The sequence below is a fragment of the Panicum virgatum genome, chromosome 1K (genome assembly GCF_016808335.1).
Source record: "Panicum virgatum strain AP13 chromosome 1K, P.virgatum_v5, whole genome shotgun sequence".
NCBI lineage: Eukaryota > Viridiplantae > Streptophyta > Magnoliopsida > Poales > Poaceae > Panicum > Panicum virgatum.
In genome coordinates, this window is record NC_053136.1 from 24,494,776 (window position 1) to 24,512,862 (window position 18,087).

General features: G+C 46.1%; 1 protein-coding gene and 1 non-coding gene across 3 annotated transcripts; one reads left to right on the forward strand and one right to left on the reverse strand.

Annotated features, from left to right (window-relative positions):
• The first annotated feature begins 396 nt into the window (after positions 1-396).
• Positions 397-503, forward strand: LOC120658611. The gene has a single exon (XR_005668744.1). It is a non-coding gene; the product is annotated as a small nucleolar RNA R71 (small nucleolar RNA).
• Positions 504-3,026: 2,523 nt separating this feature from the next.
• LOC120700028 lies at positions 3,027-16,822 on the reverse strand. 2 transcript variants are annotated; one of them, XM_039984191.1, is made up of 13 exons: positions 16,605-16,822; positions 16,425-16,511; positions 14,927-15,021; positions 13,719-14,345; positions 13,444-13,587; positions 12,983-13,329; positions 12,757-12,834; positions 12,415-12,657; positions 12,150-12,331; positions 11,860-12,050; positions 11,587-11,767; positions 11,361-11,486; positions 3,027-4,128 (listed from the first exon to the last, which is right to left on the reverse strand). In XM_039984191.1, exons 5-13 carry the CDS (start codon positions 13,557-13,559, stop codon positions 4,039-4,041), a joined length of 1,554 nt encoding a protein of 517 aa, XP_039840125.1. In that variant the 5' UTR covers positions 13,560-13,587; positions 13,719-14,345; positions 14,927-15,021; positions 16,425-16,511; positions 16,605-16,822; the 3' UTR covers positions 3,027-4,038. The 2 variants fall into 2 exon arrangements, with proteins under 2 accessions (XP_039840125.1, XP_039840118.1); XM_039984184.1 differs by lacking the exon at positions 3,027-4,128 and adding an exon at positions 10,784-11,091.
• Between the last annotated feature and the right edge of the window lie 1,265 nt (positions 16,823-18,087).

The window sequence follows — 18,087 nt, forward strand, 5'->3', positions numbered from 1 at the left end:
TGGCAGTCTGTGTCATCGGGAGTGTCATTCCCAATGGATTTCTCATCCTCTTGAGTGAACGGGCAAGATTTGCCCGAGTGTCCAGTATTGCCACATTTCTCACATGTCATTCGAGACTCAGTCTAGTCAACCTCCTGGTGTGGAGATTCCAGTTTTTTCACAAGAAGATCCATCTTGGTTGCCAGCATATCAACACTGTCAATTTTATGTATTCCTTGTGCATGGGCCGGCTGCCTATCTGCCTTCCGACTCTGGTTGGAAACAACCTTGTCGATGAGCACTCTAGCTCCTGCAACATCGAGGGAGAGGAATGCTCCTCCCGCTACTGCGTCCATGTGATCTTGCGATCGCTGGTTCAGGCCATAGAAGAAGTTCTGAATGATAAGCTATTCTTTCATGCCGTGGTGTGGGCATGCTGAAATGTATTCCTGAAGACGTTCCCAGGCTTCCGAGACTGTCACATCTTCGAGTTATTGAAAACTGGAAATCCTGTTCCGAAGGGCATTGGTTTTGCCCACCGGAAAGTACTTGACCAGAAAAGTATTGGCGCACGCATCCCAAGTGTCGAATCCTTCCTTGAAGGTGTAGAACCACATCTATGCTTTCCCGAGCAAAGAGAATGGGAATAGTCGAAGACGAACATTATCCATCGTAGTGCCTCTTGGGTTGATTATGCTGCTCACTTCCAGAAAATTCTGAAGATGAGCGTTGGCATCCTCTGATGCCTTTCCGCAGAAGGGACTTGCTTGGACCATGTTGACAAGACCAGTCTTTACCTCAAAGCCACCAGTGCCTTGGTCATTATTTAGTCCATTAGGGATATGGCTATTGGACGGGGCAGAGAATTGACAGAGTGTCTTCTGAGCCTTGGGTATTGAAGCTGGTGTTGTCAAACCTTGATCCTAAGAAAATTCCTTCTGGTAGGACAACTATGCGTTGAACAATTCACTCAATTCTTTTGGATCTGAGTTGAAGTGATATGGTAGATCGAATCTGGGCCTGCACTGCTCTGCAGAAATCACAGATATCCGAGAGCAATGGTAATCCCGCTAAAATTAGTGGTGATAATTTGGTAAATCCTGTAAGACCATTCGACGATATCTTTAGCCAATTGCGTCCTCGGCAACGGCGCCAGAAATGTTTATTGGTGTTTCTTATGCTCAATAGAATATGGATTCCGCAAGCGCATAGAATCACCGTTGTAGCACTTCACCTTGGAGTAATCTAGGGTATCGTAATTTTCCTTAGGGAAGCACTATGGTAAAAGAGTATCAAAGAATCGAATGACAAACTTTACTAGAGATATCAACCGACTAACTTAGTGCGGATAAGCCTGATAGATATAATAAGATAATGGCCAACGAAGACCGTCTGACACAGGAGACTCTAATCCTTAGAGAGGTAAGCAGCTAGAAGGACAACGAGCGAGAAAGACTCCAAAAACACTTCTAAACTATTGAGCTAGCCTCTCTAGACTAAACCTTGCTTCTAACTAGTTATCAGGAACCTAGAGCTTACTTCGGCGGCCTGAAGGAAGGACTCAGACTGGGTGAGAAGGGAGTCCAACGGCAGTCGGCACTACTGCTATAAAAGCACCCGAATATGGTGGACTACAAGGGACGGACAGGACTGTCACCACCTGCCGCCTACCACAACGGTACCGTGGGGTGGAACACACTTTCTAGCTAACACTAAGCTCGAACACCACGTCCGTACTCGGTGTTAGGATTTCTCTTGTCGCGAACAAGAAAAACCCCATCAATCTAGGGACCTAACTTGAGTTCCCTAGTCCGGGCGAGAAAACACGTAAGGTAAGATCCTGATAAACAAGAAAGATACAAAGCCTAAACTGGAGGAACTTACTTCCGCACACAAGTATGATAACTTGAGAAGATAAATAATGCGGAAAGTAAAGCTGACTCGAAAAGATAAAGAAGATAACTATATTGATAAATGTCAAAGGTGATAAGGAACCGGCTACGCTGTCCAAGAGTTTGCCCAATCTTTCACGGTACTTGAATAACTATCTCTCCGAAATTTGCCACAAATAGCTAGAAAGACTATATTCTGAAAGGTTGCAAATCTCTGGCGTTCATATATTTGTAGTACTTAGCAATATAACAGTACCAACAAGTACACTCTCAAGAAGTCTCTAAGAGCTAGATTACTGAACTCTGATTAAAATCCCCACAATAAAATATCCGAGGCAAGATAGAATGGCACTCGGCAACAATGGATAAATCAACTTGATCTCTTATTCAAACAAGATATTCGCAGAGTAGTATTAAAGAATCGGCTTACAACTGAAGTGCAATCCGAACCAGACCTTGTTTCCTCCACCCGTGACCTATGGACACGATCAGAAGAGAGGGATCCACAGGGATCCGAGGCACGCCCAAACCAACAGATGATCTGATCTCGCCTCTTCCGAAGACCCTAGAAGGGTCGGCTTCAATTTTGGATAGTAGATGGAATCGCCATCTTCTTCTCTGGAGCGACGCTCAACAGGAAACAAAAAAAAACACGGTATCCAAAACTGCCCCTGTTACAAGGCCGACATGGCCCTTTATTTGTGCACGCAGGCACATACTCAAATTAGACCCGGACTACACCAAAAAGATTGACTCCGACTAAACACACCTGCCATCTATAACAAAATATCAATCCTGGCTCTAGAATTCTCGTCCATGCATATATGCCAATATATTAAATAATCTGGCCAGGAAGTAAATGAAACCAATACCACGTTACCACACCCATGAATAATATAATAATCCAGCAAGGATGCAAAGCACACTATCAGCCAATTTCCACATGCATGGAACCAATTTGTATATAATTTCTTGGCTTCTTTTTCTCCTCTTTCATGCACAATATTGCACCTCTAAAAATTATTTTTGACGATAGGCTGGAAGCAGTAAATTTCCCATCTGCATTATCGGAAAGAAAACACTTCTTGTCATGGTCATAATCTGTCACGATTTGAGGAGCCATGGGCTCATCAAAAGGAAAAGATACAAGAGCTTATACCGACTTCTTATGACGACTCCGGAATCCCGAGACAAGCTCGACTCGACTCTAACTTCCAACTACTTAACCTACTCTATAAAGTAAAAGTGAGAGAAGAGAGCTCCTTTTGTGTGTGTGTGTGTGTGTACAAGTGATGGATGGGGTCCTATTTATAGCCTTCCAGGGTCGGTAAAGTGGTTGGCGTTAGTTGTAAGCATCTGAGGTCGGTAGGCTTAACTTCCACGCGAAGCCTGAAAATGAGCGGCTGCCAAGTGGGGCCGGCCGGCCCCTCCTAGGCCGGCTGGCCTAGGATCGTGGCGGTTTGGCCACCGCCTTCTCCTGGACGCTCCTGATTCACTCCTGGGGTCGGTGACAGTTGCTTGGTCTTGACGCAGATAGTTACTAGGCCGGCCGCCCTAGGGTAGGCCGGCCGGCCTCCCTCTGGCGCCCCTCGGCCCTCCATTGCACCGACGTCGTACGTGGACGCTTGTGATTGTTCCAGGGATGTGCTTCACCATCTTATGCTTGATTTGGCACTATCTTGTGGGTCCTTTGATCCATGTCAATGCCTTTCGGTCCATTCGATCAAACCGACGTCCAATCCACGACTCAGAGGCATTGTGGGTGTGTTACTTTGCCTCTGGATTGAAGACGTGGCACACTCCTAAGGGGTGCCAGGTCGGCTGGCCTAGGATAGGCCGGTCGGCCTGGGTTTGTGCCCAACTTCGCCTGTTTTTTGTACATGATCACCTGAAATCAAAACTCATCCAAAACTTGTGGAACTTATTAGAATTAAATATAATATGAATGGAACATAGTGTAAAACTCATTTCATTCCCAAGCAGTTGACGATCAAAACATGAAATAATGGCCGTCAACAGCCGACGAGGTGAGCCAGTGGATCCTGGAAGACTGCAGAGGTCTCCCCAATTTTGCTTGGCAAGACAGAACATCACTGCGGCGGCGGCGACGCTCCTGGGCATTGCGCCCCCTGGTCGGCATACCGTAGGGCGATGTCTCCAGGCCAACCTAAAGTTGGTAGACGCCCAATAGTGGATACAAATCCCATACAGAGACCAAATCCACAACCCGGATCAATGGTGCACCCAAATACTGATCCTGGGACATCAGAACACCGTGACTCCACAGTCTTAGGACATGACGAGTCACACAAAGGGGTGAAAGAAATTTCTATCAATTACATTGACTCTGGAGAATCATACGATCATAAGACTACTATTGTCAACATATACTTCTCCGCAGCAATTGCAAAAATCTTCCTAAATTATCCAGATCCCAAGACCATGGCAAAGTGCAAAAAGCGCTCGGACTGGACTCAATGGAAAGAAGCAATCCAAGCTGAGTTAGCCTCGCTCACTAAAAATAGAGGTATCCACATCTGCAATATCTACACCTCCCAAAGTCTTCCCTATGAGATTCAAATGGATTTTCGTCCGAAAACGGAATGAAAACAATAAGGTAGTGTGATATAAGTAGCACAAGGGTACACGCAGAGACCCGGCATTGATTACAATGAAATCTATTCTCCAGTAATGAGTGGAATTACTTTTCGATACTTGATATCATTGGTAGTTCAAAATCATTTATCTATGCAGTTGATGGATATAGTGGCAGCATATCTTTATGGGTCACTTGATTCGGACTTATACATGAAGGTTTCTGATGGAATCCAAATTCCGAATCCAAACACAAATCACAACAAGTATTGTGTAAAGCTTAAAAAGTCACTATATGTGTAACATCCAGGATTTTTTTTCGGAGTGTTATAAAGTCGAAAAATGGGAATTGCAAAAAAATTCTAGTAGTGCTGTAAATAATTCAATTAAGTAGGAATTCCACCTCTCTAAATTCCTAGTAAATTAAAATTTTGATTTGAATTAAGGAAATTATTTTGCTAGTGTGAAAATCTTTGGAGTTATTGGATTTATTTGGCTCTACTATGTTTATTCGAGTTCGATTCAGATTTAATTTCTCGATTGAAATTGTGTGCCCCTCAATTTAATTGCAGATGCTAACATAAGCCTCTAACACGTTTGGCCCAAACCCTAACTCGGCCCACTACCCTAACCCTAGACCGACCCGGGACCCAATCTGCAAACCTAAACCAGGCCTAGGTTCAAACCCAGCTAAACCCAAACCCAAGAACCCAACAACACCCTAGTCCAACCCAGCACAAACCCCCCCCCCACCTCTACCCCGCAGCCCAGCTGGCCGTTCTGGCCTGCTCACCCGCTGGCCCATGTGCGCGCCAGCCAGATGTTGGTACTTCTTAGCCTAAATGAATTACTCCGCAAACGTACAGATACTGATGTAGCCTTCACCAGGGAGTATACCTGGGATATCGAATTCAAGGAACGGTAAAGCTTCGACCAAATCTAGAACTACTCAACCGGACACACCAAAAGAGAAAAGATGAGAGGGAAGAGGGCCAAACTCCAGATAATCTACTGTTCTACCTAGCGACAAGCTAACTACTGACTTGATCTGCTTTGGCGACCTTAGGCAAGGACTCAGACTGGGGTGATAAGGGAATCCAATGACAGTCGGCACTACTGCTATGAAAACACCCGAATGTGGTGGACTACGAGGGACGGACATGGCTGTCACCACCTGCCGCCTACCACAACGGTTCCGTGAGGTGGAACACAACCCGAGATAGCTAGCCAAGCCTGGGCACGATCCCCACAGCTATCAACCTACTTGCTCCTACCGTGTACTTAGATAGAAAGCAACCTCAAATATGTAGAACTTGCTAATTACGCAGACTCAAAATCCCGCAGATCAAAGAAAGTAATTGAACAAGTAACTAAAGCAGAAAGTAAAGCTAGCGAGAAACTAAAGTTGAGACAAGGAACTTACTCAAAGATATATTCCTTCGAGGTAGATACAAAATATGGAGTAAGACCGAGAGAACTCGAGTCCGCTCCTTTAGCTTGGTTTGCACCAAAGCTCTCACCTCACTCTCTCCCTATTCTAATACAAAGAGAGTACAAAAGTGAACACTCTTCTCTAATGGATGGTGTGTGTTACAAGTGAGAGGTGGAGCTCTATTTATAGTGCTTCAGGGTCGGTACAAAGCTTGGCGTCAGTTGCAAGCAGGTAAGATGGTTGTACTTAGCTTCCATGCCAAGGGAGAGCACCAGAGGCTGATGACAAGTGGGCCCGGCCGGCCTCCCCTATGTCGGCCGGCCTGCCTCCCATATGCCAGTCGGCCTGGGGTTGCCACTGATCCCGCACCGCCTTCTCGTGGACGCACTTGATTCCCTACTGAAGTCGGTAGTAATTGCTTGGCTTCAACGCAGACAGTCAGGGGCCGCCGGCCTCACCTAGGCCGGCCGGCCTGGCTTTGGTTCACCTCGGTCATCCGTTGTTTTGTCATATTGATCACGTGTTGCACATTTATCCTCAAGTCGGTTTGGGTCTCGATTGATTGTCTTGTCATTGAAAATGGACCCAATTGAACTTGGTGCATGCCTTTCGATCGTGATTTATGATACTTGTGTAAGGCACTTGATCTTGGCTTGATCTTGTGTCGAGGACCATCCCCGAGGATTTGCACAATGAGATTGCACAGGGGTAGGCCGGCCAGCCTGGAATTTTTCCCATTTTGGCTCAATTTCGTATGTTTTGTTTCTGAAATCAAATAATCACCAAAACTTGTGGAACTTGTCAGTGTTAGTGAAAATCGAGGTATTATGGTCTTGAAAGTGTGAAATCCGAAGGAATGTTGGCTGTAGAATTCACTGAAAACGACCGCCAACACACCCCCCACACCTAGGCTTTGCTCGTCCCGAGCAAAAAGAGTCAAAATAGATCCTGAGGATCAAGCAAAGTTCAGAGTTCATAAGATCGGGTATGCATAAGCGTTATTTCAAAACTTTCCCTTCGTACCTTGGATTCTGGGTGGCTAGCGCTGCCGTCTTTACCCATTGATCTCCGGAATAAGTCGATGAAGGTTGCAACCAGTCCCTGATTCTCAGTCCTTGGAAGGTTTTTCGCGGATTTTGTAAAATCAAGGCATATTCTTTTGCTTGAATCACTCATTCGCTCGTCCTATTCAAATCTCACCAGCCCCAACTTTTCCTCGCTAGGCGTATGTGGAACTCGGGTAAGGGTGATTGCATATCTTAAACATTCGTATTGCAAGTGCAAACGTAATGTCTCTCGGTAGTTAAGGTGTTCATCGCTCGTGTCACGTGCAAGTGTGAATGGAGATACATGTCATTAGTGGAACCAACTCAAGCATCTTTCATTTCTCCCCTTTTTCATCATTTTTTTTTCTCTGAACTAGCATGAATGCCGTTCATATGTTTCTTTTTTTTTTGTTTTAGGGGGATGAAGAGCTTCATGCAACCACATAAAGGACTTTTGGAATGATGTTCGTGTACATGTATGATCCACGGTGATGAGCAACCAAAACTGCCTCTAGAGGCATCGATGTTTGAACGAGAAAGATAGCTATAAGTTTGAACTTGTATGTAAATGTTATGAAGGCTCTGGAATAGGTATATGGCAAGCTGAGCACAAGAGTTGCCGTTTTTTGTATTTTCAAAATAAACACATCCAAGACATCGAATTAGGAACTGGTACACTTTCATGTCATTATAATGCAAAGATCAATAAGCAAGATGACAAGCGATCCTAAACATGAGTTCCGAAGTAGATAGGTACATGTATATGAAATAAAACTTAGCACAATTCAATTTCATGAAAAAGATTTCAACTCTTCCAAAGCAATTCGTTCAAGGTTTCATTTAAAATTAACCAAAGTGAATTTGAACGAAAATAGGAACGACAAGAGAGAGAGGGAGAGGGTGGTCGGGCCGGTTTCGGCCCGACGAGCCACCACCCGAGACAGCCTCCCACTGGAGCCGCAGGCCTAGCCGTCCTGCGAGCCATCGCTCGAACCGACCCGTCTTCTTGAGCCGAGCCGAGTTAGGCTGCCGAGCTGGCCCAATACTCTTTCCAGCCTAGTAGTTTTTAAACCCTTTTCCTTTTTCTATTTTAACCCTTACAAGCGGGGCCCACCTGTAAGCCTATAGAATGAGACTGACCAGTGGAACCCACTGACACGCAGACCCCGTTGACCAGTAACGACTCCTGAAGAAAGTAGAGAACTTGTCTTTAGGGTCTTTGTCGACGAAATTTTCTCTTTCATCCAATTCTAAAGCACTTGATTTCTTCTTTATATTGAATCTTTGCTTGGGCGGACCCATCCTATCCTTTATTGGGTGTAAGACCGGGGGTTGGCCCTGAGGGATTCAACTTGAGTGTTTGTCTTCTGCCAACGCGAGTAGTAAACTGAGTCAGAGCTCGGGCGAACCCATCCTAGCCTTTATTGGGTATAAGACCGGGGGTAAGCCCTATAGATGACTCGAGTTAGAGCTCGGGCGAACCCATCCTAGCCTTTATTTGGTATAAGACTGGGGGTAAGCCATATAGATGACTCGATTGAGTATTTTCCTTCTGCCAACACGAGTAGTGAACTGAGTCAGAGCTCGGGCGAACCCATCCTAGCCTTTATTGGGTGTAAGACCGGGAGTAAGCCCTATAGATGACTCGAGTCAGAGCTCGGGCGAACCCATCCCGGCCTTTATTGGGTGTAAGACCGGGGGTAAGCCCTATAGATGACTCTATTGAGTATCTGGCACACTTAATTCTTTCTCATTTGGTTGTTAGAAAGGATTTTGCTCGTGTTGGCTCTCTTTTTTATTGTCCTTGTTGGCAGAAGATGGAGGTGCTCCGAGTGCTTTGCGAAGGGTGAAGCATTGGAAACTCGAGTGCTTTCCTTTGGGGTGCAGGAAGCATTTTGAATGAATTTTCTGTTGAGTAGAATCAATCGTCGACTGCTTTGGTTGGGAAGGAGGTGCTGCCTTGTCGCGGCGCCTCTTTCGCGAGTTGTACCCGTAGATGTCGGGTATCCGATAGTTGGATGTCGGACTGTAAGCTTCGACTTCTTCATGATCTTCCCCTTTGTTGATGATGACTGTTTTCACGTTGCGACCAATGTTGATAACATTGTGCAAGTTGCTGTTGGAGCAGTCGAACGAGTCGCCAAGTTGTTGATGATGCTCTGTCTTGAGAACCATCTTTGGGTTGTTGTTCAGGTGGACAGTGACTGTGATTCCTGGTGGAGGTGGAGGAATTTCGTGGCTTGCTGCTGCTTCACTCATCTCTGGTTCAGAGAGGAATTCATCATAGAACAGGTCTTCCAGCATTGTAGGATTAGCTTTTCGGTTTGTAGCGTCCGAGAGAAAAACCATGAAAATTTCGCGATTGTGGCCACGAATTCTCGAATTGATATTGTCTTCCTTGAGCGGAAAGCCCTGCTAGAACGGTAGTTCTTCGTCTTCTGAGAATTGTTGCTTCTCTCCTTAATTTGAGAACTGCAGTTCTCCTTTTGTAGTGGCTGTAGAAGTTGATTCCTTGTCGGATTCAGTCTTCTTGTCCGAGTCGGGTTGTAGTGCCAGTCGGTTTCTTTTGATGACTTGAGCCGAATCCTGGTAGACTTCCTTGTCTAGCTTGACTCGGGGAGAGAATCCGAGAGTATGTCGCAGAAGATCTTTGTCATGTGGGATGTAATCTGCTGGGGGCCATCCGCCTTCGATTCGATATGAGAGTTCATTTATGAATTTGTTGTATTTGTCCAAATTGTAACGTTTTTTTCGGAGAAAATAGCTGCGGCGTGCGATGATTTTCTTGCGGAGTAGGGGAATTTGGAGTTTGGATGACGTTGCACTAGCGACTCATGTAGTCTTCGATTGAAACAGTCTTCTGCAGGGTGGGTTTGTGATAGATATTGATCCAATTGAGTCAATGTCTTGTTTTGTAAATCGTCCCTTAGTTTCTTCACTTTGGATTGCTCCCAGAGAGCTTCAAGCTTGTTGGGATTGGTTAGTCCTTCCATAAACAAGTCGATGTCGTGTGACCACTCGGCAAGTCCATCTTCAGAGATTGGTTCATCCAATTCTTCGAGGTATTTGATGAAAGCTTGATCTTGTTCCAGCTCTTCGCGAGAAGTGTTGATGTTGAATGTGTCTTCAGCAGTTCTTAAGGCAGCGCTCGATCTTTTCACCGATATTATCGATGTTTGAAAAAGTGTCATTCGACGGCTTCTTTTTGCGAGTAGTTTTCTTGAAACTAGTCTTTGACTTTTTCTTCCGGAGACTTGGTTCAGCGAAGTGGGTGCAATTGGAAAGTGGAGTTTTTCCATCTATGGAAGTTTCTTGCTTTGTTTCTTCTAGGAGCCTTTCCAAGTCTTCTTCTAGTTCGGAGAGTGTTTTGGCTTTGACCACGCCGAATTCGGGTTGAATTCGTTGAGGGCCGAGAATCCGACTTCTTCGAGTTGGTCGACGAAGATGTCGAGTTCACTGTGGTTGGTAGCTTCTGGAACTTTTTCAGCGGCTTGGTCGATCGGACGACTTTTGAAGCCGCCTGATCCATCGGCAACAAAGATCCAGGAGCCCACACAGAAGGAAGTGCCTTCCAAAGGCACGGAGTTGTCATCGAGAAGGGCCATCGAATTCTTCTGACGATCATTGGCGAGAGGCCCCACGGTGGGCGCCAGGTATTGGTGTTTTACCGTCGAGTCTCCGAGGGGTATCCCGAGGAGAGTGGTTATGAGTAGGGATTCGCCGAGATCAGAACGCGATGGTGCAAGGAACACAAGAATTTGGACAGGTTCAGACCGCCGGAGCGTAATACCCTACGTCATGTGTGGTGATTTGTATTCTCTTAGGTGTTGTTCGATGTTTTGGAGGGGTCCCTGTTCGCCCTTATATAATCCAGGAGAACAGGGTTACATGGAAAGTCCTAGTCGAGTTCTGTTAGGATCCCAGTCCGAGGGGTTCGGCTGGTTTCCGAGTACATCGACTAGTTCTACTCCCATTCGGGTAGATACAAAAGAGGTAGGACATATCCATGTGCTACTCCCTACTCTAGAATATTCTCTGCCCGTGGGCAGTCCTGCTGCCCCGGGTCTGACAGGATGTGAATAAAATTAGTGACTTTGTTAATCACATAGCAAACCCAGTGGTGCCTCTGAAGCATTGGGACAAATATCTGTATGAAAATAGAACCGCCAATGTCAATTTGCATTTTCCGCATGGACAAAAGAAATACTTCATATACGTGTAAAAGGACTGACATCTACCTATGCATATGCTTATAGTCATATATAACGTGTAATAAACAGATTCATAGACATGGGCATATGATGGTATATACATGCAAGCGGACTGTCATATACGTGTTAACACTGCCATAGGCATGGGCTTGATCCCATTTTGGGGGGGGGGGGGGGGGGGGGTTGCGAGGTATCATGGTCATACCAGTTGGGTGTTCTTCAGGTCTTGAGTTGATGGCAGCTCTGCGTTAAGTATGTCCTCGAGCGCATGGAGGGTGAAAGGAGTGGCTGGCTGGTCATTGTGGATGATATGTTCTGCATTGAGTTGCCTCTGCAGCAAAAAAAGAGTGTCACCCATTTTCATACCAATGGCAATGAAACAATTAGCCAGTCAGAAAATGGAATGGAGGTATATAACCAATAAAACATACCATGACAGGCACGCTCAATATCACACTGCTTGCTTCCGGCAAACCACGAGCCTCGTTGTCATGGGTGATGCATTCAATGGCAAACTGCACAAACAGATCCTCAAGGTGTAGGCCATCAGCGAAAGACTTCATGGTATCATACCCGTACGCTAACCCATCCCCATAATTCATGACAAGCTTCCTGCATGGGAAAATTACACAAAATTCTCTAAGCATTAGCATAAATAGATACCCACATGAAAAATGTGTAAACAAGGGGGATGATATGCCGACTTGTGTAGTGGGGAGTCAGCACTGGTTAGAAGGGTGACTAAGCGGCGTCGTGATTCCAACTCATGTGATATGATACCTGATGAAGAGGATCCCGAGGTTCCGGCATCTTTCGACAGCGCCAGGATTGTTTTCTTGGGCACGGACGCATCGAAAACAGGTGGCCCTTGGTGGCTATCAGCAGCAGCAGCCTCCTACATTGGGAAGGGTTTGCGCACAGTAGTGTTGGCATATAACTGATATGAAAAATGTCATACAGGTCTACAGTTTTGTGATCATACGGGCCCATTTACCTTGTAATTCTGCTGTTCACGGCGTTCCTCTTCAGCACTACAAGTCGGGTCAAATGGAGTCTTGTCATATAATGGGCCGCCACGAATGCTACCGCTGGAACCACCCTTCTCAATATCCGTGTTCAACATTGAGTTTGGGGTATTGGAACCCTCGGGATGTTGAAGATTGATCCAACGTGATGCTGCAAAAAATCAAATTTCATCATAAGCTTGGATGGGGGAATTGGGAATACACAAGCAGTGGTGGCCAATAGCGACTACTTACGGGTTCCGGTGTCAATAGAACTGTTAATAATGTGCTGGTCCCTATCATTTCTTTCTGCGCGTGCCTCCTCATCCTTGTCATCAGATTTCCCATCCTGATGGCCACTGCGAGGTTCTGCATCATCAAAACTCTCCCTCCCAATCTGATCCCCAACCAAATAATCAATACGCCGAGCAAATTGAGTGTCAGTCAACTGGTCATCGGGCAATGCCAACGTCGGCCGCGGTGAAACGCAAGCATCGTCTGCAAAAAAGAAAAGGGGGGAAAAGGTGTATCTATGAGAATGTAAAGCCATGTCAAGAACACGCCTCGTAGTATGGTATGTAAAAGACAGACACCAATCACTCTCATTGTTGCCATCCTCATCGCCTGGCATTCTGTCGGCGGACCCCTGCATGGCTTCTGCTTCAGATAAATTGACTGCAAAGAAACAATGGAAACAAACTTTTCAGGCATAGACTAGGTGAGGCATGATCATATAACTGGACGATGCAATGCCATATAATTGATGAAACATGGGCGTAGAAATGGTTAGAGATGATAAAAAAGGCTCCGTTATTGCACATACCATTGTTATGCTGGGGGGCCTGTTCGCGGCCATCCTGTTTTGGATCTTGCGACGCGTGCTTGTCATCATCACGCACCCGAATGAGCTCATCGATCATGTCACCAAAGGTTTCTTTAAGTTCAATCTGCCGCGCAACAATGGCGCGATGTGCCCTTGCAATTCTATCAGACTGCTGCTGCATGTCATGATCATACTCTCTGAATAGGTCTAGCAAGTTCTGCTTGTCCGGTAGTGGCAAAGCAGCCATCTTTGGATGCCAAGAGATCGGTCGGCCGCGGGACATAGAATGAACTATCAGATGGACCCGGTCCGGCTGCAACATAACATGTATCCGAGGGGCTGCGGAACTGCAACAACAAACAAAATGGAGTAACTAAGGCACCGGTACAATTGGGGAGAGTATGTCCATGGTCAGGAGCTTTATGTTTTTACCGTAAAGAATAAATAAAAAAGGCACTCACATCAAGTTTTCCATATTCTCCAGGCCGAATCCGATCAGCCGCGGACAGCTCTTTGATTCTCTCCTTCGTCCAGTACTTGATACGTGGGGTGTTGAACCTCTTGGGGGGGCACGCATTGTGGTTCAAGTTGTCAAGATACTACAGCTGCAAAAATAGAAACAAAAATGAGTCAATCAACACTGTGACCTAGATCATAGTGTAGATCAATGCCACATCCATACATTAGCTTAAGTTGTCATAGATGACAGATTGATATGTGAGCAGGGGGTACTTACAAGAAGAACTATGCCACATCCATAAATCGTAGCAGTCGTATTCTCTCTGTGCCTACTTTGCCACTTCTCAACACTATGCCAAAGATCCGTGTAGATCAGCTGGCACCAGTCGATCTTGTCCATGCTGACCGCCCAATGAGCAGTCGTGACAACATCGGTGGTGATGTCACTGTTGCCCTGTGGAAATAACAGGCTGTGGAAGATGACTATAAAATAGCACATCATGGTCAGCTCATCATCACCCCCCAACTTGACACGTTCCTGCATCATTATCACATTGAAAACCCGGCTGTCCAAATTCAATTTGTTTCTAAACTTTGCAGTCAGCTCAGATTTTTCGGTTTGATGCAGTCTTGGCGGTGTGGCGCCGGCACTAGGGAGACCGAGAACAATCTCTACAACCTCTTTAGTGAACTTCAGCTCCTTGCCTCTTCCAGCTCGTAATGTCATTGAGTGGAGGTCCATGTGGTCCAATATCCATCCCAACAGGCTTCGGCCCTCGACCGCCTTAAGATGCATGTTCAGTATATGCTGAAACCCCTTGTTCATGACATAGTCCCTCTGCCGTTTAACCAAGGACGCGTTGGTTGCAATCACAACCTTCGGGCAGCAACGGACATTGGCTTTCTGTAATAAAAAAAAACATGTAACGGTCAGAACCATGTATGTAGCATCACATAAAAAAGTATATGGGGCAAGAAAGAAAAGCATTCGATTCTAACAGTTTCGTAAAAACAATGGACCAAATTTGCATTGTAAACAGGGTATATTAAACATATGGACCCACTTTTATGTACAGATTTCGGGGGGGGGGGGGGACCCACTTCAGTATGGCATATATGTAGTGTGAGTGGTATCATATAAACCAATTCAGTATGCCATACTATCCAAAAATGAAAGATGAAGCTATGTGGGGAAGAGCATACAAAATAAATGGTAAAACAAAGTCATTCTAACAAAATTGTGAGCAGAGTCATATAGCAACATCATATTTGTGAGGGAAAAGTGTGTGGAATTTAAGTATATAGACATGCAGGCAACCATTCGTTAAATCTAGCCTCTTTGGTCATATAGCACACTATCATGTAGTTACACTGTGACTGGCAAATCACGTAGCACACCATCATATAGTTACACCATCATATAGCACACCAGACAAGTGTCATATGGCACTACACACAAAAAATTTGGGAGACATGGCAACTCACAGTCTTTTTCGGAATCTTTTTCTCGGTCTTCTTTGCAGCTGGGGGGGGGGGGGGGGCTTGCCAATTCCACGGAGCTGGCCTGCTCCCTTGGTCAACTGCGAATATAAGAAATTGCTCGTACTCAGATTCAGGCAAGAAAGAACGAATCTTTAAAAAGAGTTCTCATATACAGTACATCACGTTCCCTCGCTGGACACGGTTCTTAACGGATTTGCATAGTGAGAAAAAAATCATCAGGGATTTTGCATAGTGAGGAAAAAATAGTTGAAACTAAAGCTATCAAACACCTATGCTATAGAACATATAGCAACAAAATATAGCATGTGCATAATGAGGGGGGAAAAAAGGTTAGAAACTTAATCTATGAAAAACATGTCGTATAGCAAATATAGCAATATCATATAGCATTTTCCAAGAATCAGCATCAATGCATCATATACAAACATCATATAACATCATATATTAACATGATATATCAAAATGATATCTGCTGTGAAACATATATCAAACATCATATAGCATCTGTAGGGAAAAAAAATGGCATCAGTTAGAACCATTTATGCAACCACGTGGGGCAACAGCTAATAAACCCAAGTTCAAAATGGCATAAGTGTAGAATGAGTTGGGTCGTATACCCCCCCCCCCCCCCCCCCCCCCGCCCACTCTCAAAGAAAACAGTAGGAAAAAATACATGCTTGATCTATTGGAAAGGTTGAAACTTAATCTATTGGAAACCTATGCTTATATCATATAGCATCAATATTTAGCATGTGCTATAACATCATATAGCATTTTTCAGAAACTTAATCTATCAAAGAAAACAGTTAGTATGAGATATTAGAACCAAGTTCAAAAATGGCATATGTGTAGTATGAGTTGGATCATATACCCCCCCCCCCCCTCTCGCCACCTCTCAACGAAAACAGTTGGGAAAATTCATGCAGAATACTTGGCCAATTTAAATAAAAACAAGCCATTCTAACTGCTTGACCAATTAATGCAGCAAAAAAAATCCGCATAGAATAGCTGCAAAAAATAACCTGCTTCATAATGGCAGATTTGAGTATTGTTTTGATCATAGAACCCATATTTTCGCTTCAGAATTGCATATTTGACCAAAAGTACATGGGGCAAGATAGATATGCATTCCATTCTACCAGATTCGTACAATCAATGGAGCAAAATTTGCAGTGTAAACAATGGAGCAAATTTGGATCATCATATGATATTTTTTAGAAGCAGAACCATATACCATAATACATTAACACCATATAGAAAAAGGCCAGTCCCATTTCATGTACCCCGCCACTGGTGGAACAGCAAAAGAACACCCACTTAAATAAGGCCAATATTAGTAAAGCAATCAGTTCTAACAAAATTGATCTATCAATTCCGCAAATTGGTTAAATAAACAATCTAAAACCATCATCAGAGAATCTATAAAACAACATCGTAAGTGCTATCAGTTGAAAAAAAATGGACATACACAACAACTCACAGTTTTTTCCACGTTTTTTTGCACGGCCTTCTTCGGTGCTGCGAGGGGCTTGTCCACCCGACAATGATGCTCTGCTCCGTTGGGCATCTGCAACAAAATTATGTGTGCCCCGGTTGATGCTTCCCATGTTGAGCCAGACAAAAAAAAAGAGAAGATTTTGAGAGTTTTCATATACTGTACCTCGCGTTTCCTCACTGGACGGCCTTTCTTGTCATCAGGAGCGCGTGGAGGTGCTCGCCGAACTGCAGATTGCGGCGAGGAGTGCGTCCTCCGCGCAATTGGTACTCCACCCGAGTGAGGTGCTCCGGATTCGGGCTGAACTTTGTGCTTCTTGGTCCTTGGTTGGACAAAGTCGTCGTCCTCAGAGCCGTCAGCGGGTGCGGCGACCGACGGAGGTGGCCGTCAGAGCTGAATAGCATTCTACATTCAAGACCAAACCCACCCAGCAGCCGGCCAACCCACCCAGCCCGCCTTCCCCGCGCCAGACTCCTTCCAAAATCCAAGCCGGCTCGGCCCAGCTCCCATTTCCGATCCCCGCCTCCTCCCCCGGCCCCACCCACCCCTTTCCAAACCAAATCACCACGTCGTCCGCGAGCGGCGGCGGCGCGGTGGTCCCGAGAGCGCGGAAGCACAGACGGCGGTGGTGAGCAGCAAGCAGCGGGGCGCGGAGGTGGGACGCAGTTTGCGGGTCGCGGAGGCAGCGGCAGCGGCAGCGGCTAGTGGCGTGGCACGCCAACTGCGGTGGCGTCGAGCGGCGTGGCGTGGAGACAGCTCGCGAGGTGCGAAGGCTGGAGCGGCGTCGAGCAGCGTGGCATGGTGGCTACGGCGTCGTCAAGCAATTAGTTAGCTTAGTAGTTCTGTATGCATTTTTGAGTTCAGTAATTTTATTATTGCAAGCATTGTCGGTACCTCTGGACTAGGGTACCCCCTCTTGCTATGTCAAGACTCGCGTAGTTATCTGTAACTACGCCCTAAGGAGCTGAACAACCGGACCCCTGGGGTCTGCCTCCACCACACTGGACCAACAGTCCCGGACCCGCTCCCCGCTCGGGAACGGGTCCGGTGTCACCACGTGTCCCGAAGAGGGGAGCGCTGAGCCAAAACAGCCGGGGCCCCCGGACCTCCCACGAGGTCCCGGACCCCCATATACTATCCAGACCCCTCAGCATGGAGGGAGCAGACACCCCGCCTAAGGGGGTCCGGAGCCGCCACATGTCTGAAGGCGCAGGCACACACGCGGCCACCTAGCTTCCTCGGGAAGACTAGCCCACCTACCGCATTCAATACGGGAGACGTTAAGTGCGCCCTGCCATAGCAGAGCCCGAGAAGACTTTTGCCAGGATGTACTGCTGATCGCGCGTTACCAAGGCGCGCAGTACAGCCGCTGGCGCTACCCACGCCACGCGCGTCAGTCTGCTATGCCAGTTAGACACGACAGCTCGGCAACGGAGTATCATAACACCTACGCGGTAGACCCAACAGTCTACGCCGCAACCTACACTGCCTCAACGGGCGCCTCGCCGATGGGACAAGTGAAGACTCCCTTCAGTCAGAGAGCCTACAGTGCAATGAAGCGTATCTGGGAAGAGATTTTCAACCACTGTAGCACCATTAGTGTCTTTTTTATAGTAAAATATACATCCTTGTTGGGCCCACCTGTCGG

Bases quoted from the DNA above. Each gene is read 5' to 3' on its own strand.
- LOC120700028 (XM_039984184.1), bottom strand. From the start codon at position 13,559: ATGCGTGCCCCCCCAAGAGGTTCAACACCCCACGTATCAAGTACTGGA. The intron at 12,835-12,982 runs GTATGTGCAATA...GTTTCTTTGCAG, and splicing joins GGCCCCCCAGCATAACAATG to TCAATTTATCTGAAGCAGAA. The intron at 12,332-12,414 runs GTAAGTAGTCGC...GATTTTTTGCAG, and splicing joins TTCTATTGACACCGGAACCC to CATCACGTTGGATCAATCTT.